The following is a 22,505-nucleotide window of genomic DNA, read 5'->3' as shown; positions in this document are numbered from 1 at the left end:
AATGGCACCAACTGTCGGTTTACCTACATCGAAAATTCCACGTGCCTTAAATTATATCGTCACCATTAACCTGAATGACCGTCTTGATCGAGTTTATTTCTCGTTTCATAATCCAACAGAATAATCGCATGCTTACTGAGTGTATTTTTAAACTTCTTGAGAGTATCAGGCATTTCTTCAGAAATGATTAACGATTCCAAGTTTACCAGGCTTCGTTTTCCATAAAATTGAAAATAAAACACCTTCCTTCTGGAAAAAACATTTAAACGAAGCTCACAAAATAACCTATTTCGAAAATTGACTACAACCGCGGCATTTATGATTAAAAACGAATGCAAGTTCCAGTGTTGACTTCTATTCATTAATTTTTTTTGCCACGAAATAAATTCTGCAATACGCCACAGTCAGGGAAACAAAGCAAAAACCCAAAATGAAACCGACCACGATTACCATGTGCACCCAAATGATCCTCATCACTGAAAGCAATGCACTGAACACCCATATCAGCAAGACACCTGCAACGGTTCGTTTGTGAGTTACAAGTTCCTGATATCTGAGATGAAGATGGACGGCCAGGAACCTGTCTACACCTACAGCAGTTACACTGAACAAAGAAGCATACAAAATCAATCTAACTTTAAAATCCATAGATTTCCGCACACTGAACGTAAGATCGTTTTGCAGCAAAAGCGCAAGTAGCTCTTCAACGTAAAACGGCTGCACCAACAAGCCAACACCAAGATCAGAAACAGTAACACTTAACAGTAATGTTTTCAAAGTCTCTGGTAAGGACGAAGTTTTCCTCATCGCATGGATTGTTAAAAGGTTCAACGTTACAGCTGCGAAAGAGGAGACAACGTTCAATACAGCGTTAACAATGAGAGACGAATGAAAGTGTTCTTTTGTATCTGCCATTGTAGAACTGTGACTTAAGTTGAGGTCGGGCGTTCTGCTGATAAAACCAGTGAGACTGTGCGCTTCATAGACTCCGATCTTCAAGGAGACTCTAACTCTTGAATTGCATGAACCACTTTATAAAGTCTATTTTATCAGCGAAAGTAAACAAACTGCAGGTAACTGTCATGGACTAATGAATGCAGCGTAAAAAAGATCAAAACGTAATCTCATCTTTATTACTTATTGAATTTCGCTTTTAACGAAGTTAACAATTGTTTAAGTTGGTAAGAACAAATGAATAAATACACAAATAAATAAATAAATAAATAAATAAATACGTCGAGATAGCAATATTTTTTTGTCCAAATTCAGACCTGGGATATTTCGAGCTTTCATTTAGTTTGCTGGTCGGCAACTAGAAGAAAATACTCAGCCCTTACTCTTAAATTTAGAAAAAAAATGGCTTCATCTCCTTATTCCGTGTCAATATTTGGTTGGTCAACGGTTTTACGTTTCCATTTCCGTTTGATGACACCGGTGTTACCCGCAAGCGCTGTCCTCCCTAAAACGTTCGTTAGCGATCCAATAAAAAAGACAATGAACGTCGTCAAAAGACAAAGATCATCGCTACTTTGCAAATATTTCCTTTGAGTAACAAAAAGCCGGAAAATGTACTCCCGCCTCCATGTTTCCACACAAAAATACACAAAAAGATGTGATCCTGACGTTAAAATTTTTGTCATTGGGTGAAAGTGACAAAACAGATTCTCATTTCTTTTATGAAAATATTCACAGGAACTCATTGGAAATGAAGTCTTAATTAATCTTGACATAAGAGGTCGGAAAACGCATCATTCGTAATCAATGACAACAACAAAATGTGCCATCGCCGTCATATCAACAATTTAGAATTAAAACCTGTGTTAGTCCTCCCTTTTGTACATAAGCATTAAAAAAAAAATGGTATTAGGAACACTATGCGTCCCTGGATTAAAAAAAAAAAAAGGCAGCCAATAAAAAAAAAATTCGTATTATATTCCATCATGAAATTGTTAATCATCTCAAAATTCTAGTTTTTCAGAAGAAATGGAAAAACCCCACGTACTTTGATTATTCAATATCTCCGTGTTGTACAAAATGTCAGTTGAAACTCAAGTAACAATGATAAACTGTAGAGCGAGACGACACGCCACGATTATTAAATGTTCATTGTTGATAAAGGTAAATAAACTGCGACCAAAAAAATGGAACATCTGGCGTTAACAGTTCGTCAGAGCATATAACTTGAGGGCTGACGTAACATCTAACTTTAGCTACTGACCAGCGCACCAACACAAGCGCTACAATCTGATTGGCTCCATCACTGCAAATCATGAATTAAACAATAGAGTGCACTATGGGCTGATAGTATCTCTCCACGGATGAACACTATCGCGTCACGTGATCAATTTAAACCAATAAGAATCGGAGAAAATTTAGTGGCGAAACCACTGAAACGAAACGACCGAAAAAGCGAAACGATTGGAAAAGAAAAAAAAAAAAACAGAAACAAACATGACCGAAACATTGGGGCGGAAGAGAACAAAAGAGATCACCGTTAGGTGAAACAGGTTTTTATTTTGAGCTCTTAAAATTTCTCAAAACCAGAATATTCTTAAGAGGATAATGACTTTTGATGTCGATAAAAGGATACTTCGGCATTCAATCACTTCCGTGAGGAGATCCTCTACTGAGAAAGCCCTGAAACTATAGCCCTCTTAAAAAACCTCGCTTCAAGAGACCATCAAAAGGCATTTAAATACAACACAAAACAAATTTACATATCTGATTATCACATTATGATGATTATGATGCACCAGTATCGCAGAGGTCAGTGGTTCCAATCCCGTACAGGCCTGATTTTTTTCAGGTCTGATTTTCGCTATTGCATAAATAGCGCTATCTACTGCGAGGATCGTGCATCATACGTATCTAATACCGCAGTTCAAAATATATGAACTTCATATATTCACTGTATCTGATTTATCACTTTCACGGGTTTCTTACGAATCAACTTAACGGCCTGCTCCCAGTTGGCTTGTTAGCTCAATTGGTGGAGCACTGCACCAGTATCGCAGAGGTCAGTGGTTCGAATCCCGTACAGGCCTGATTTTTTTCAGGTCTGATCTTCGCTATTGCATAAATAGCGCTATCTACTGCGAGGATCGTGCATCATACGTATATCTGATTATGAAGGGCAGAAGTTAAGGGAGTTGTTTTTGGCCGTTTGAGGAGAGGCTTAAAGTTCTAAATGTGAGAGAACATCTAAAGTAAAATGTACCTTTTCCTCGACATTCCATCTTTCCCTCACTCGGCGTGGGCTTATTTTGGACGTTTCACTCGTTGCGAAATTTCTCTTGGTTATTGCTTTTGTTGTTGTTGTTTTGACGGTTGCGCTTGTCTCAGTGGTTTCAATCTAATGTGTAGGTTTAAAGTCCATTCGATTCAGTTTTGTTGATTATCATAAGAAGTTTTTACTTTTGTATTCAAGCGTGCCAAAGACATAATTACGGTAATTTATGTTTTTAATAAACAAAGCTGGTAGATCTGAGTATATAGCATTCATAGTCTGTTTATGAGCCACGTGGCCCATCAGGCCGACGCTTAACTCCGGTTCCTGTAACATAAGCGACTAGGAGTCTCTAATGTAGTATTCGTACTTCTGTTTTAAAACCAATACATGTAACAAGAAAATCACCCTTTGCTTCCGACGAAAAAGAGGTAGAAAAACATTACATCTGCATGTTATAACTTCAATTAATTTAAGCTGTCTAAGCTGACAAATTGAATACAAATATAGGTCTACATTTACATATGACCTGTAAGCAAACTACAATGACTTACAGTTTCTCTACTGTGCAAAACACATTCGTTTACTTTCGTTGCGAACTATTCATAATACTTGAAGATTGCCTCCGAAGTGCTCGGTTATTATATAGCTACCTTAAAAGTTTCTTCAGTTTTAACGACGAAATATATTTCGAAGAATGCAAATGATAGATTGCCGAATGTGTCTCATTTTCCAGCCGTATACCAAAGGGTTTAGTGACGAGTTGAAAAACAAAAGCGTTAACGTATAAATAACACTTATATGAAATCTGGTGGTTTCTTTAATGGAAGAAAAACCCCAAATATAAACACAGTACCAGGGTAAATAACACAACAAAAACACGAGGTATATGTAGCAGGTACTGATAGCCGACCTCCTCAACTTGGCGGCGTTCATTGTCGTTCCACCCCCGTGTGTTAGTTGCAACACTTGGATTACCTTTCTGTGGCGCCTCACCGCTAAATATATTTTAAAATAAATGATTGTTGTACAAATAATACAACAGCCAAAAGTAACAGTGAGTACGATTCTTCCAGCGTATTTGAGCCAGAAATAATCCAGCACTAACAGCAATGAAAACAAGAAACTAAACGTCCATATCATCAACACCGCAGCAACAACACGCTTGTGAGTCACAAGTTCTTGATATCTGAGATGAAGGTGAATGGCCAGAAATCTGTCTGTGCTCATAGCAGTAACACCGAAAAGTGACGCACACAAGAATAAACTCGAAAAAAATTCAGTGATGTAGGTAAATATATTTAGCTCGTGGTAGATATAGTTTCCACTAGTAGCGCAAGTAATCAGCCTTGCAACATAAACAGGTTTCACCAGCAAACCAACACCAAGATCAGAAACAGCGAGACTCAGTAGGAATGTTTTCAAATTCTTTGGGAATCGTGACGTTTTCCTCATCGCATGGATCGTCAAAATGTTCATCATAATGGATGTGTAGCAAAAGAAGGAGTTCAACACGGAATTAGTGACACAAGACGAGTAATACGGGCTTTCGCTATTCCCCATTCTATAACTGGTAGTCAGGAGGCTGGTTTGTCAGCAAGTTCACGAAGTACGCTCAGAAGAAATGGATTTCATGAGACAAACATGCTTCATCGTGAATTAATGGAGAGTTACTTCGAAAAGCCTCATGATAAACTCTGGCAAAAGCCAGGATTAATAAATAATTGGAAACCAGAGACTTATAAATAAGTCGATGCACTTGACAGCTTTGTCCGGTGCCAACGAGGAAATCGAAAGACACGAGTGCCCATGCTGAAGTGCTTTTTTTTATCTCTGTTCTTCCGACGTTATTCACTGTACTGATAAATAGCTACTTTCCTGTTATGTATTTGTGGCCCATATGGTCGATGTTTAAGCCGCCGAAACAGCGTTCGCCAATTCATTTCACGTTTTCCCATTTAATACACATCGAAAGTATATAAATTATGTGTCAATTCACATATCAGTAATCAGAGAAATCGATCTCATATCCGAGAAAAAATTTGTCATCAGACTTGGTAAAAACTAAGGTCGGCACACACGAGGGGACTAGTCCCTGCGACTAGTCCGTGCGACTAGTCCGTGCGACTAGTCCGTGCGACTAGTTCCGGCGACAAGTCCGTGCGACTAGTCCGTGCGACTAGTTCCGGAGACAAGTCTTTGAAGGGTTTACACGAGGGGACCGGTAGCAGGGACTAGTCCCTTAAGGCGTTCACACGAGGGCATTCAATTGCACAAGAACATGGGGAAATTAAGAGGCAACAGATATTCCTTAGTCTGGGGCGTTACACGAAAACAATGAAAATTTGGTAACTTTTTATTATGGCACTATTAAACATCAACGCAAATGAACTACACTTATTCAGTCGGATTATTCATGCTTTTTCATGTTCCGTTTTTGTTAATTTTTTTTTTTTATTATTTTTAACAGAAACAGAGTCAAATAGGGTAAAAATTCCATCAAAACGGCTCCAAGACATCTGTATATGTTTACAAAACCAGAAATAGTTTTTTATTCTTCAGTTGTAGAAATCTAGAATTCAGGGAAAATTCATAGAAACTGCAATCTTTACAAATACCGGAAGTCACGGATCATACTGACCCATGATTGGCTTATTTACCGTTTAGTCCCAGGGACTGGTCGCACAAACAGTTCCCACGAAGGGACCAACATATGTTTCATGCGACAAGTCGCTGCGACTGGTCGCACGAATTCAAACCAGTTTGAATTCGTGCGACCAGTCGCAGGGACTAAATTTTGGTCCTTGCGACCACAGAAATGTGTAGTTCACACGAAGGGACTAGTTGCATGAAACTGGTCGCTGGGACTAGTCCCCTCGTGTGTGCCGACCTTTAGACTTAGAATTGGTAAAATGTTCGCTTTCGTCAGAAAGATAGAGGTTGTACTTAGGAGGCGGCGGCGTGTCACTTTCAGTAAGCGGAATTTTGGAAAAGAAAAAAATAACACCTCTTTACATTCGAAAATTCCGCGAGTTATGGCAGTCTAGAATGACAGCTGTAGCGAATAACTGAAACGAAGCTATTAAGACAACAACATATTAAACATAATAACTCCTCTTTGGCGCGAATGCTCAAGTTCCATCGACAAAAACTTTAATTTGTTTACTCTGTTAGAAGCGACATGACCTACGTTTAGACAATTACACGAGACAAACCCAATATCGAAACCAAAAAAACTTTAACAGTAACTTTTCGCTGTTGAAGCGGACATTGAAAAACATCAATGTTCATCTTCTAGAGATCTATAAAAATGGGAAAAAACCTCATTTACAATAATCTAGCACAACAAAAAAGGGACGTAAGAAAATGCATTTTAATTAAGTACAGAAATCAGCTGTCTCTAATATTGACTGTTTCTACCGAGGTCCGGTGTTGAATTTTAATCCAAAACCTTTTGTTTTCAAGAAAAAAATTCTTCAAGGGCAAAACAAATAAGAAGGGAAAAACTGAATGTGTCTACTTGCAACAGAATGAAAGTAAAATAAATGTAAAGTCTATTTTACACAGCTTTAATTTCAGCTAGAAAACTCTCCGTAACAGGGAGAGGAACAAGAACCTCGAAAACACGCAGACAGTTCATAAGCTCCTCTGCTCTTCATCTCTATGAAAAACTTTGGATATAAAAAACAAAGCACAAATAAACATTTGGCAGAAAGCACGTTTAAAGTCTACAATAATATCATCTTAAGTTTTAACAGTTCAGTTCTGACGAATGATCACATTTCGCAGCATGCAAATGATGGATTGCCAAATGTGTCTCATTTTTCAGCAGTACATTTCAGTACAGTTCACCGCCATTTCATCGTTTTGTGAAACTTGATGGACCTGAAGGGCTTGAATTAAGTTTGGGTGGCGCCGCAGAGCGAAATAAATCAAATAATAAAAAATTATAGTGCAATTAAAACAACAGCCGAAATCGAAATACTGTTATAACCACAGCAACAATACGCTTGGGAGTCACAAGTTCCTGATATCTGAGATGAAGATGAACGGCTAAAAATGCTAATGCTTTCTGGTAAGTTCCTGTCAATAAACAAGAATTAATAAATGGAAACCGTCACCATCTGTCAAGTTTTACAGTGAAACAGTATATTTGAGAGCACGAACGATCATCGTCAAAAGTTCTTCATGTCCGTGTTTTCCGTTCTCCTTTCTCGGCTATAAACCATAGAAAGGGATGTGCACGATAAGAGGACGTTTCAAAGGGAATTAGCTAAGTACTTAGTAAATAAAAATACAGCCAAATGTAAAAGCTATTATAATAATTCCAGCAATTTTGATCGGGATGAACCCCGTTAATGAAAGCAACGTATGTAAGCATCTACTCTGTTGAAACCGCAGCAACAATATGCTTGTGAGTCACAAGTTCCCGATATCTGAGATGAAGATGAACGGCTGAAAATCTGTCTGCACTCAGAGCTGTAATATGGGCTGCCGTCACCACCAAAAATACAAGGATGTCAAATAGATCAGTAATAAAGGAATCGAATGGCCAAATTATAGACAGTCTAGGTTTCCTTAACATTACATGAAATATTCCCATCGGAATATTCATGTAATGTTAAGCAATTCAATGTTCAGCTAGAGTGTCTGATGTTCTGCAAAGCTATTCGACGTAACGCTACGCCATTTGTGTGTACCCTGTACCATTCGACATTACGCTGAGCCATTTAATGCAACGCTACACTGTTTGTATGTGCGCTGTACCATTCTACATTACGCTGAGCCATTTCACGCAACGCTACACCATTTGTATGTACGCTGTACCATTTGACATTACGCTGAGCCATTTCACGCAACGCTACGCTGTTTGTATGTACCTGTACCCTTAAAAAACAATCAGAAAAGACCAAGATGCGATCTGATCATAATCCATTCATTGTAAAGAACTTAGTTAAAGACATCATTGAAAGTAAAGAGGATCGTGATAAAGGCCGTTACTAATTCATCTTGGCCCCAAAATTACGTTAAATCCTTTAGATGCCGGCAGCTGATTCGAGTTCTTCGTAATCGTTCCGCTCTCCACATGCAGGATATTTGGCAAATATAAAAAACGACGCAACGACTTCGTTTTGATGCGGCCGACAAACAAACTCGAGGTCGGACAAAAAAAAAGTAAACAGTCGTCAGTTGGTTACGATCGCCCTTGAAAACTGACCGCTTCTCGGAACAGATCATTCCTGACGATAAATATGCGACAATACTTTTTGCATAAATGGAGGCTACTGTGTCAGTTATTCATTAAATGCTTTTTGCTAAGCGTGGGGAGAGGCATCTACGAAGAGCTTGCCGTCAAAACGTTGACTGCCTGGGTCACAATTATTCCGCCGAGTCAGTCGAACGTTCTTTCCGTCTTGAGTGGATCATCAAAGGATAGGAGACTCATCATATCGAACCCAAAATGCAGTCCTTACCAGAAATTTCCCAGAACTATATAGGTTACCTGACGCGCCTACATCAGTCATGTGCGCACAGAAATATTTGACGATTAAAATGGATTATGTAAAATAAATTACAAGAAGTAAGCTGACCATCAGAAAAAGACTTGGACACTACAAAAATAATTAATAATAATAATCATAATCAACGAAGAAAAACGTATTTGACGTGTAGTCGATTAACCACGTGGCGGTTTATTAACACTATTTCTTTGGATAAAAAGGAATCTCCACAGTAATTCTTGCAATGTTACAGATCATTTCTTCTTCTTTTTTTGAAGGTTTGGTGCTGAAACTTTCACTTTTCCTGGAATGTAACGCGAAAGATCGTTGTCCTAGAAATAGAGTGGAAAACTAGTGAAAATTAAAAAAAAAAGAAAAAAAGGAGAAGCACTGTCAGGGATGGTTTGCACAAAAGCTGTGAAGTGCGATTGACGCTTAGAATGCAAATAATGTGATGAATTACTTAAAGTTCAATAACATCGTTGACTGCTTCATCTACCTACTAAAGTAACCCGAGCTTTGAAATTTTTACCTTGAGACTTTTAATTAAATCTTTCTCTCGCTGGGAAGCTTCTTTGGAAAACAGAAAAGTGCCCAACGCCGTCTTGGCAGCTAAGGAAGGAAACAAAACCTGTTAAATTTATATTTGTTTTTCACGAATCACAGGACGAGGTGAAATGTATCATTCTCGATTTTGTCGCCTAAAAATTCTTATAAACTTGAGTTACAAATTATTTAATAGAACTCCCTCACCGAGTAAATTCAAATCCGAGTTGGCCAAGTAAATTCAGAGAAAATTCATAGAAAATTTAGAACTGAGCATCAGCAGAATATTTTGGGAAGAAAATCCGTACAGTTTCTCTAACCTTTTCCTCGGCGAGCTGTACCTGGAGTAAGTTTCACTTTAAACCTGTCGAAGAAATGGAAAAGAAAAGACAAATAAAACACACACACATCACTTATCTGAGAACTAGATAGGGGGGGGGGGGGGAGGGAGGGCTCTTCGATTGTCATATTTTATTCAGGAGTATACCAGGATGTTTTCTTACCATAAAAGATAACTTTTCCACAGCCCTTCTGACACAGAAAGATAGACTCTGGTCAGGGCTGATCTATCACCCAAACAACTTGAGCTTAGGGTGTCTTAGAAACTTAAAGAAAAAAAGAATAGTAAAAAAAAAAAAAAACCGCTGTCTTACTTGTAGTTTTGTACCGCACCGTATGGAGCACACACAGGAATTGCAAACAGCAGTAAATCTTCAGACAACCTGTAAGAGAATCAAGCAGCGATACAGCTTCCTGCAAAGCAACGAAAATCGCCGAAAAGTTACCCAAGCATGACATCAACGGCAATCGGCAGAGTTTGAGTTTCTCACAATCTTGCTTAACTCAAAATATTCGGATTGACTGTGATCAAAATATTTTTTGCGGTTATTCTGAAACGGTGAATCATAAATCACGCTTGTAAGTAAAATCGGAGTTGACTTTTGTCGCAAGTTGCTGTGAAACCGTCATGCTATAACCAACCATTATCGAGTAATAACAGCACATTACTAAAATGAAACAGGCAAAGAATAAACCAAGTTATGAGCTGGGATGGTTAGAATTTTAAGAATCGTTTTTTAAAAAAAAAAACCTCCAAAAATATCTCAATTGAAATTATTTCATTGCGTACTTTCGGTGCTTCGTCTTCTGCTTCGTCATCTGATACAGCCTGAATGAACGCAAAAAAAAGATCAATTTATATTAACTCGCGAAGTAACGAGAAAAGAAGTACTGCCTGGGATTTATTAAAACATAAAGAAAACAAATAAGTGAGTGAAACGCAATAAATACGCTACAAATATAAATATAAACAAATTAATAAATGAGTTTCTTCTTTACATTGTCGTAAAATGTGTAATTTATAATCACCAAACAGGGTGTCATGTCACTTTTCAAGTTTGCATGGCATTTTGTTTACGACCTCTGACTGTTAATCTCGCTAAGGCTGTAAAGTTTGATAAGGTTTGAAGTATTTACAAAATACTGAAAAGTACATAGTACAGCCGAACTGTCTACTTACAATGTCCTTTTCTTTCTCAGAATTCGCATATTTCGCACCTGAAAATATAAAAAGCTGATTTACACTTCAGCACTTTCGGTATTTTACGGTTAATTACATAAAAAAAAAATTCATAAAAAAATGATTGTTGTACCTTCATCTTTTGGAGCACCCTCTTTGAGAGAATTGTCTTCTACACTGACTAGTTCCAAACTGCTCGCTTCACCAGCTTGTCTATCAGAAGAGTTCATCAAACCAGTCGCTGTCTCTTTACTGTCAATATCGTTACCTTCTCTATCGCCTTTATCCTGATAGACGCTTGAGTTTTGATTTGTAAAGTTTGTTTTTTTGCCTTTGTTTTCTTCCAAATCTTGCCTGGACTGGAAGCTGTTGTCCTGATCTTGGTTTTTACCGCCTCCTGTTGCAGACAGATTATTTTGATTTGAGTATTGGTCTTTCCTTGTCTGGGTTTCCCTTTTCCCTGGTTTACCGCTGGCTGGCCTGTTGGCGCAACTTCCTTTGCCCGTCTTCTTGTCTCTTTTCCTCTTATCAGCTTTGCTTTCTTTCGAAGGCCCAGCAGACTATAAGAGGAAAAAAACCAGCATTGTTTAAGAGGAAAAAATAAAAAAATTATCATACATCTGATGTATTGGGAAACGGCCGTGGTGCATTAGCTCACCATAATTCATGTCAAAATGTCTCGGGTCGGTTTACGCGCAATGTTTCTCCATCATCCACTGTTCATTGCAATCACCAAACTGTCCAGGAATCAAGACGTTATACTTGGGAGTACCTTTGAAGAATTCTCATTCTATCCATGAGAGTTGTAATAGACTTGCAGTTACTTGAGGCCACAGAAAACACTACAAGCTGTAGCAGGTATCCAAGTCAAGCCTCATTTTGATGCAGCCTTGCCAGTGAACCTCGTTCCGATCCAGACTCATTTCACCCTTTACAGATTACGCAAGGGGTAGGATAAATTCGATACTTTTTACATGCTAAAAATCATTACCGCTAAAATCTCCATTTTCATTTGTCGTTCCTCTTCATCCTGTTCGCCGTATTTCTCTTTTATTTTCCTAAGTTTGGTCTGAAAAGTGAAAAAAGTATAAATTGCTTTAAGCAAAGCCACTAAATCCTTCTGACAGGCCTTAATTAACACGGGTAATTCCTTAGATTTGTTTTTATATCGATCCCGTTCATTTAGATAACAAAAGGGTGTCGACTTGAAATATCCAATTTTTTGTCGCTAATTTCAGGCCGGTCACGCTGGAAAATCATTCGTTAGCTTCCAAGTCTGTGAATTTTTATTAAAATCCTTAATGTTCATTATTTATTACGCTGCACAGAGTGGTCCATATTCAATGTCTGTTGCTTAAAATGAACGAGCGGAACTAGAATGAATTCATTCTAACCACTTAAATCTACTATCATGCTCAGTCAAAGAAAGTGAATCTTAAACTTTCTCTGTGACATAAACAATCAACTAAATATTCAATTCTCCTCGCCGATATTAACAGTCTAACAGGGTTGAAAAAAGTGTGTCAAACCTTTTGTCCTCTCTTAGGTGGCTGCTGCTGTTGCTGTTTTTGTTTTTGTTTTTGCTGATGGTTTTTTTCAGATTTCTGTGGATAATATTTTTAAGGATCAGAAGATATTAGAAGCTGTTTCCCAAAATACTTTCAAAGCGAAATGCGAGGTCGAGCAGATATAAATCCTCTGATATTTTGTTGAATCCCCTACCATGAATTAAAACAGGCTAATGAAGAGGATTTACAAGGGCTCATTTTCAACATCACCATTAAAAACAGAATGCAAACGTACCCGGTCATATTCTTCTCCTTCCTCTGTTTCTTGCTCCTCCTCATTCGCCTGCAAAGAGCCGTCTTCACCTTGTCTGACCTTCTTCTTTCGATTCTCTCTGAGATAAATTCGATTGTAATCATTAAAAATCTGTGGTGTACCTTGGTCTCGCAATAAAAAAATATGCCAATGTAAGATCAATATTGAGCACAAAGTAGCTTGGTATCGCACCTTCCCTTTTGAAAGAAAAGTGTATAACCTTAATTTCATAAAACAGTCGCCGCGTAAATCAGAAGACAAGTGCCAAGTGGCTGCACTTTATTCATAATAGAGATTTGTGCTCACTGCAGCGTGTCATTAAGTGAGAGTCAAGATTTACATGCGCAGGATTCATGGCTAATTATTACCTCCTCTGTTTCGCTGATAGACGCTGCTTGTTTGCGGGCTGAAAAGAAAAATAATGAGGAATATTAGGCCACGTTTCGATCGCTCGAGTGCTTGAAAACTAAAACAAAAACTGTAACAAAAACCAGAGTAAGTTCAGGCCACTGATCTGAAGCGCTAGAAAAAGTGAGTGACCAGGTGACGCGCGTTTTTTTTTTTCTTTCATCTGATTGGTTGAGGAAGTGAAGCAAGTTTTCTGGACCAGCCATAAAGGTATCGAAAGGAAAGCCAATCTATTTCCTGATGAAGTTTTTGATACGATAGGCAGTTTCTTGATAAGATCACGAAAACTGGCAAACTGAAACTCGGCTATAACTTGCGCTTTCTTGCATTTTGCTATTCATGAAATGCAAGGGCGAGGAATGACATCTCAAATTCTCAAGATACTTGTTTGGTTTCCTCAGGATCAACACTTTCTCCTTCTTCACTATCTCTTCGGCTATTGCTTCTGCTTGTACCTCGCTGAAAATGTACTCTAGAAACGAAGATAAAAGCACGATAAATTTAGAGTTAAACAATAGACTTAAACATTGCCATTGAAAATTAATCTATTAAAAATACAAACAAAACTTACTTTCCCTCCTTCGTAAGCTGTATATCGATGCTTGTATCAGGAAACAAGCTGTCTTCTTCATCATCGTCTTCTAGAGTAGCTGCCCCTTCGACAGCAGAATTCGGTGGATTTTCTGCCTCGCCTTCGTCACTTGGAATGCTCAGCTCTTCCTCTCCTTCAGCATCCTATGTCAAGTTCAAAGTGTTATATCATAGGATCGTTTCCCGATATATTTGGGTGGAAAAAATGCAAACGTTACTGTGTAAACAGTCTGTGTTATAATGTAAAGCTCTCATTAGCTAGTAATCAAAACAAAACAAAAAACAAACAAAACATGGTTGCTGGGAAATCAAGCACCGTTGAAAATCTCTCGGACCTTACCTCTACTATTTCAGTATCCTCCACAACTCTGACTTTTCTCTCGTTCAAGTGATTCTCGATGGACGTTTCATCCAGTTTAAACAAGAAACCAAAGCCCATCATGAGGTAAGATGGCGGCAAGAAGTTCTTTTTGCCCCTAATCATGAAGCTTCCTGTGGTAAGGTACTCTCCTGTGGGTGCCGTCTTGGACACCTGCGAATGATGCACCCACCAGGCTGAGGTCACAATCCGTGCCTCCCACGCAGCACTGTAGGACACCGCCATGCAACCGGCTTCATTTAGGGTCTTTGGCGGGACGGGCTGACCCGTAGGGTTCTTTACTACAACACTTGTTGCACCATGGAGATCTGCGTGAACGTACACGTCTCCTGAGGAGAAAAGATGTGTGATAATGATACATGACACAGAAACATGTAACTGGCCCCAAAACATATAGCCAGTGACCGAGCACGGGATACAAGCTCCTGCTGTACCTCAGAGTCAAGAGCTGAAAAATGTAACCACTGCTAACCTCGAGAAATGAGAAACAAGCTGAGAAGCGCTGAGAAGCGCAGAGAAGCACGTAAGCATTCACCAGGTGCACTCTCGAGAACTGTCTTGACCAACTTTGACCGCGGGCAAACAAGTGACTGGCGACATTCGTAAGAAAAACTTGGGAAGTTGACAAGTTCCTAAAACAGTGTAGAAATAGAATGCAAAGTGAGCCACAACAGACCTTGTTCTAGATGCCTTTTGACCACAAGTTCGTTCTGCTGTTGGTCTCGGCCACCAATTACCAGGTAATTCTCAGAACTGATAAACCAAAGAAACTTCTCAAACCTAAAAAAACAAAAGAAATATTCATTTAATTCCCATCCCAGGAGATATATATTCATGTTATCTGCATCACTAATAACACATTCTTCAACATATTATTCCCTCTCTGTCTTCTACATTCATCAAGGCTCACTCCGGCTCAAGTTACCTAATTCACGCTTCTTACAACTCGTCTGCTTATCAGAATGGTGGTGTGTATGGCCGGCCTAAATTGTGGATAACTCTTGATGTAAAACGTTGAAGGAAAAGTAAACGCTGATTGACTGTTATGACAAACTACTTCAAAGCTGCTTTCATTCTTACCAATATGTTTTCCGTGCTTTCTTAATTCTTGTTGTAGTCTCAACTTCTTTCAAGGTTTCCTTCGTTTTTCGCTCCGCGGATTTTAACGCCTGCGGTTAATAACAGTTAGATTTATCATGGGGATTTGCAAATTAAGCAACCAACAACCTGCGACACTGGGTAACTAACCTTTTCCGATGCATCAATTGTCTTCTGTTCCTTTTTGGAGGAAAATTTCTTCTTGTCATAAAAGTTGCGACGACAAGAGTGAGGATAAGTTCTACTGCAAAACTGGGGATACCACAAAGAGATTGCATACAGGACAAAAAGGTCTTTAAGACACCATCATATCAGAACAGCGACTAAAATCCGTTAAGGAATGAAGTGTACATCCATAACTAACTTCACGAAGGAGCACTGGGGGTTGCAGAACTATGAGAAAAATTTTGCGTGTCGAGAAAGCACAGTGCACAGCAGTCAGAGACATACCTTGGTTTTTTTCTTCCTTTTCTTTTTTGTACTTTCATCATCTTCTTCTTCTTCATCTGAATCAGGGTCTGATTCTGAAGAGTCGTACGGATTCCTACAGAATAATGTCGCAAAATGTATGTAATCATATTCACAAAGCAAGCAAACTCGGTTTTTGAAAAGAGAAAAAGTTTCTAGAAATCCTTCGCCAAGATTTTTGGGGTTCCCTCTGCGAGACAAGGTCTCCTTTTTCTTTTGCTGTCCTCATGAAATAAAGGTAACGAGAGACATTCCTGTGCAAAGCCAAAGGAGGTAACAACGAGGACGAAATGTAACCTACGCAATTTAAAGAAGATACAGATATGGGTAGAACAGTGGATACCTAAAACCAGTGCAATAATAAAGTTTTGAAATGGTGACTTCTTGACGCTAAGCTGTGTCTATGGCACAAAAGCCTGTGGGGCGTAGCAATCAATCAAAAGTAATTTTAATGGAACGCACACCTAAAGATCCAAACTAAAGGAAGAGAAATCAGATGACTTTCAGCAACCAGGTCTAAGAATCCCACTTAGGCACTCAAAAATGCTAGCGATCTAAACATTTGGTTAGGAGCCTACTGAAAGATGCCTTAAAAAGATATCAGACCTGAGGTGCATGGTGATATGATTAGTTTCCAGTTTTAGTGCACCAATAGCACATGCCACAGGGTCTCCTTGTGACTGTGCCTCTTTCACAATGTTGTTGATTTCAGACCAATCAATCTGGTTTGCGATGGCACTGTTCACGATCAGGATTGCTTTATCCACCTAAAACATATAAGAAATCATCTTTAAAAAGTTGTAGTTTTGCACTTTGGTTAACATGTTTTCATTTTCGCGATGTAGTCACTACTGACGTCATTTCCAAATACGAGTTGTACTTTGACCTAATTTCCACATACGGTTAAAATTTGACGTAGCTTGTACTTTTAAAAACATGATGTCCCACTTTAAAACAAAATAACAAACACGTCCATAGTTCATTTCCTCCGGAATCTTCGCGTGTCAGTTGAAACGTAGGGACGGATATAAACTGTAGGTTCCCTGACAGATAATATAGTCCTTCGTGACACATTACAACTTCAACATTCCTCGTTTAGGCTAAAGATTTTATTGGGAAACAAATTTTTTTTTTTTTTTTGGGGGGGGGGGAAACATCTTGATAAGATGATAAAAGGCAGGTAAAGTTTTACAAACATTTCATACCGGTAACGAGAAAAGAAGAAATTCGATCGTTGAGTTGCATTGCTAATCTTACAACCGGAAAACCACGGTCTTTCTTGCCAGGACACTTTTGTTGTATTTAATACTCAATAGTTAAGCTGAAACTTTAATTGTGAAGAAAGAGGCGCCTTGGAGAAAAATTCAAAGCGGATCAATAAATTACACAATGGCTTTAATCACAATAAATTTACAAAATCGTGTCTTTCATTTTGCTCATTATTCTTTTAATTAAATTTTTAATTTTTACAGTTTATTTTTGCTCTTGATTATGAAAGATCTCTCTTAAATAACTGACATGGATTCTGACAAAGCTGCTTTCATGCAGTTGACATAAACTAGAGGCTCAGTTTCAACGGAGCAACATGTTTCGCAGAATTTCTGCGATGCCCTTTCGAACTTGTCTCATCTTCCAACAATAGATAACAGGATTTAGGGATGAATTGAGATGCAGCAGTGAACAAGTGTACATAAGAAATAGCTCTAATGTGACATTTGATCCACGAATGAAAACAGACGCAACGAAACTGCAATAGTGGGGCAGGTAACAAAACAAAAACAAAATGAGGACGTATCAAGTATTAACTGCAGTTTTCCTTTGCTTTACATCATTTACTAATTTTTCATCATCTTGTGAAACTTGTTGTACTTGTAACGGGCGAATTTGGTTTGTAAGGCGCACCACCACGAAATAAATTCTGCAATTCGCCACAGTCAGAGAAACAAAGCAAAAACCCAGAATGAAACCGACCACGATTCCCATGTGCACCCAAATGATCCTCATCACTGAAAGCAATGCACTGAACACCCATATCAGCACGACACCTGCAACGGTTCGTTTGTGAGTTACAAGTTCCTGATATCTGAGATGAAGATGGACGGCTAGGAACCTGTCTACACCTACAGCAGTTACACTGAACAAAGAAGCATACAAAATCAATCTAACTATAAAATCCATAGATTTCCGCACACTGGACGCAAGATCGTTTTGCAGCAAAAGCGCAAGTAGCTCTTCAACGTAAAACAGCTGCACCAGCAAGCCAACACCAAGATCAGAAACAGTAAGACTTAACAGTAATGTTTTCAAAGTCTCCGGTAAGGACGAAGTTTTCCTCATCGCATGGATTGTTAAAAGGTTCAACGTTACAGCTGCGAAAGAGGAGACAACGTTCAATACAGCGTTAACAATGAGAGACGAATAAAACTCTTCTTTTGTATCTGCCATTGTAGAACTGTGACTTAAGTTGAGGTCGGGCGTTCTGCTGCTAAAAGCAGTGAGACTGTGCGCTTCATAGACTCCGATCTTCAAGAAAACTCTAACTCTTGAATTGCATGAACCACTTTATAAAGTCTATTTTATCAGAAAAAGTAAACAAACTGCGGGTAACTGTCATGGACTGATGAATGCAACGTAAAAAAAATCAAAACGTAATCTCATCTTTATTACCTATTGAATTTCGCTTTTGACGAAGTTACCAATTGTTTAAGTTGGTAAGAACAAGGGAATAAATACATAAATAAATAAATACGACGTCGAGATAGCAATTTTTTTTGTCCAAATTCAGAACTGGGATATTACGAGCTTTCATTTAGTTTGCTGGTCGGCAACTAGAAGAAAATACTCAGCCCTTATTCTTAAATTTAGAAAAAAAATGGCATCATCTTCTTATTCCCTGTAAATATTTGGTTGATCAACGGTTTTACGTTTCCATTTCCGTTTAATGACACCGGTGTTACTCGCAAGCGCTGTCCTCCCTAAAAGTTCGTCAGGGATCCAATAAAAAAGACAATGAACGTCGTCAACAGGCAAAGATCATCGCTACTTTGCAAATATTTCCCTTGAGTAACGAAAAGCCGGAAAATGCACTCCCGCCCCCACGTTTCCACACAAAAATACACAAAAAGATGTGATCCTGACGTTAAAATTATTGTCATTGGGTGAAAGTGATAATTAATTAATCTTGACATAAGAGGTCGGAAAACGCATCATTCGTAATGACAACAACAAAATGTGCCATCGCCGTCATTTCAACAATTTAGAATTAAAACCTGTGTTAGTCCTCCCTTCTGTACATAAGCATTAAAAAAAAATGGTATTAGGAACACCATGCGTCACTGGATTAAAAAAAAAAAAAACACAGCCAATAAAAAAAAATTCGTATTATATTCCATCATGAAATTGTGTTAATCATCTCAAAATTCTAGTTTTTCAGAAGAAATGAAAAAACCCCATGTAGTTTGATTATTCAATATCCCCGTGTTGTATAAATGTCAGTTGAAACTCAAGTAACAATGATAAACTGTAGAGCGAGACGACACGCCACGATTATTAAATGTTCATTGTTGATAAAGGTAAATAAACTGCGACCAAAAAAATGGAACATCTGGCGTTAACAGTTCGTCAGAGCAAATAACTTGAGGGCTGACGCAACATCTAACTTTAGCTACTGACCAGCGCACCAACACAAACGCTACAATCTGATCGGCTCCATCACTGCAAATCTAATTAAACAATAGAGTGCACTATGGGCTGATAGTATCTCTCCACGGATGAACACTATCGCGTCACGTGATCAATTTAAACCAATAAGAATCGGAAAAAATTTAGTGGCGAAACCACTGAAACGAAACGAACGAAAAGGCGAATCGATTGAAAAAAAAAACAAACAAACAAACAAACATGACCGAAACATTGGTGCGGAGGAGAACAAAAGAGACCACCGTTAGGTGAAACAGGTTTTTATTTTGAGCTCTCGAATATTTTCGGATTACCCGATAAATTTCTTAAAACCAGAAAATTCTTTAGAGGATCACGATTTTTAATGTCGATAAAAGGATACTTCGGCGTATAATCAATTCCGCGAGGAGATCCTCTACTGAGAAAGCCCTGAAACCCTAACCCTCTTAAAAAACCTCGCTTCAAGAGACAGCTTTAAACATCAAAAGGCTTTTAAATACAACACAAAACAAATTTACATACATAATAAGTTAATGTTACTGTTGGATTAGGGGAGGGGTAGGTGCGCAGTTGCTCAGATACTGATGTTGTCTGTATCTGGGATACTGTGCACAAATTATAATAAGTTAAGAAGTTAGTGTTACTGTTGGATTAGGGGAGGGGTAGGTGTGCAGTTACCCAGATACTGATGCGTATTTTCTTGTTCTGTTCACTTGTTAACTACAAATAAGGCTGATTTCTTTTTTGTCATGATATTTATTAATTTTCTTTTACATTAAATATGCTAATTTAATCTCAGGCTTGTTTTTGTATATTTGTTACAGTTCTGATTTCCACCACCAATTTTTAAGAACAATTTAAGAACACCTTCAGGCTGATTTTTCACTAAGCACCCGATATATAAGAACCTGATCAGCCTGACCTCCAAAATCAGTGTTCTTATATGCGGGTGTTTACTGTATCTGAGTATGAAGGGCAGAAGGTGAGGGAGTTGTTTTTGGCCGTTTGAGGAGAGGCTTAAAGTTCTAAATGTGAGAGAACATCTAAAGTAAAATGTACCTTTTCCTCGACATTCCATCTTTCCCTCACTCGGCGTGGGCTTATTTTGAACGTTTCACTCGTTGCGAAATTCCTCTTGGTTATTGCTTTTGTTTTTGTTGTTTTGACGGTAGCGCTTGTCTCAGTGGTTTCAATCTAATGTTTAGGTTTAAAGTCCATTCGATTCAGTTTTGTTGATTATCATAAGAAGTTTTTACTTTTGTGTTCAAGCGTGCCAAAGACATCATTACGGTAATTTATGTTTTTATAAACAAAGCTGGTAGCTCCTAATATATAGCATTCATAGTCTGTTTATGAGCCACGTGGCCCATCAGGCCGACGCTTAACTCCGGTTCCCGTAACATAAGCGACTAGGAGTCTCTAATGTAGTATTCGTACTTCTGTTTTAAAACCAATACATGGAACAAGAAAATTACCCTTTGCTTCCGACGAAAAAGAGGTAGAAAAACATTACATCTGCATGTTATAACTTCAATTAACTTAAGCTGTCTAAGCTGACAAATTGAATACAAATATAGGTCTACATTTACATATGACCTGTAAGCAAACTACAATGACTTACAGTTTCTCTACTGTGCAAAACACATTCGTTTACTTTCGTTGCGAACTATTCATAATACTTGAAGATTGCCTCCGAAGTGCTCGGTTGTTATATAGCTACCTTAAATGTTTCTTCAGTTTTAACGAAGAAATATATTTCGAAGAATGCAAATGATAGATTGCCGAATGTGTCTCATTTTCCAGCAGTATACCACAGGGTTTAGAGACGAGTTGAAAAACAAAAGCGTTAACGTATAAATAACACTTGTATGAAATCTGGTGGTTTGTTTAACGGAAGAAAAACCCCAAATATAAACACAGTACCAGGGTAAATAACACAACAAAAACACGAGGTATATGTAGAAGGTACTGCTAGCCGACCTCCTCAACCTGGCCGCGTTCACTGTCGTTCCACCCCCGTGTGTTAGTTGCAACACTTGGATTACGTTTCTGTGGCGCCTCACCGCTAAATATATTTTAAAGTAAATGATTGTTGTACAAATAATACAACAACAAAAAGTAACGGTGAGTACGGTTTTTCCAGCGTATTTGAGCGAGAAAAAATCCAGCACTAACAGCAACGAAAACAAGAAACTAAATGTCCATATCATCAACACTGCAGCAACAACACGCTTGTGAGTCACAAGTTCTTGATATCTGAGATGAAGATGAATGGCCAGAAATCTGTCTGTGCTCAAAGCAGTAACACCGAAAAGTGACGCACACGAGAATAAACTCGAAAAGAAGGCAGTGATGTAGGTAAATATATTTAGCTCGTGGTAGATAAAGTTTCCACTAGTAGCGCAAGTAATCAGCCTTGCAACATAAACAGGTTTCACCAGCAAACCGACACCAAGGTCAGAAACAGCGAGACTCAGCAGCAATGTTTTCAAAGTCTTTGGCAATGCTGACGTCTTCCTCATCGCATGGATCGTCAAAATGTTCATCATAATGGATGTGTAGCAAAAGAAGGAGTTCAACACGGAATTAGTGACACAAGATGAGTAATACGGGCTTTCGCTATTCCCCATTCTATAACGGGTAGTCAGGAGGCTGATTTGTCAACAAGTTCACCGAGTACGCTCAGAAGAAATGGATTTCATGAGACAAACATGCTTCATCGTGAATTAATGGAGAGTTATTTCGAAAAGCTTCATGATAAATTCTGGCAAAAGCCAGGATTAATAAGTAGTTGGAAACCAGAGACTTATGAATAAGTTGATGCATTTGACAGCTTTGTCCGGTGCCAACGAGGAAATCGAGAAACACGCGTGCTCCTGCTGAAGTGCTTTTTTATCCGTGTTCTTCCGACGTTATTCACTGTACAGATCAATAGCTACTTTTCTGTTATGTACTTGTGGCCCATATGGTCGATGTTTAAGCCGCCGAAACAACGTTCGCCAATTCATTTCACGTTTCCCATTTAATACACATCGAAAGTGTATCAAGACACCTGTATATGTTTACAAAACTATAAATAGTTTTTTATTCTTCAGTTGTAGAAATCTAGAATTCACGGAAAATTCATAGAAACTGCAATGTTTACAAATACCGGAAGTCATGGATCATACTGACCCATGATTGGCTTATTTACCGTTTAGTCGCAGGGACTGGTCGCACAAACAGTTCCCACGAAGGGACAAACATATGCTTCATGCGACAAGTCGCTGC

General features: G+C 38.5%; 1 protein-coding gene and 1 pseudogene across 1 annotated transcript; both read right to left on the bottom strand.

The window, feature by feature from the left end:
* Positions 1 to 8,887: 8,887 nt before the first annotated feature.
* Positions 8,888 to 20,308, bottom strand: LOC148729653 (ribosome quality control complex subunit NEMF-like; annotated as a pseudogene).
* Positions 20,309 to 20,520: 212 nt separating this feature from the next.
* LOC148729652 (adenosine receptor A3-like) lies at positions 20,521 to 22,403 on the bottom strand. The gene has a single exon (XM_088726180.1). The coding sequence runs from the start codon at positions 21,863 to 21,865 to the stop codon at positions 20,975 to 20,977; it is 891 nt and encodes a 296-aa protein (XP_088582306.1). The 5' UTR covers positions 21,866 to 22,403; the 3' UTR covers positions 20,521 to 20,974.
* Positions 22,404 to 22,505: the final 102 nt, after the last annotated feature.

Source organism: Stylophora pistillata, chromosome 6 (genome assembly GCF_964205215.1).
Source record: "Stylophora pistillata chromosome 6, jaStyPist1.2, whole genome shotgun sequence".
NCBI lineage: Eukaryota > Metazoa > Cnidaria > Anthozoa > Scleractinia > Pocilloporidae > Stylophora > Stylophora pistillata.
The sequence above is the reverse complement of the archived record's forward strand: the minus strand, read 5'-3'. Positions and strand labels throughout refer to the sequence as shown.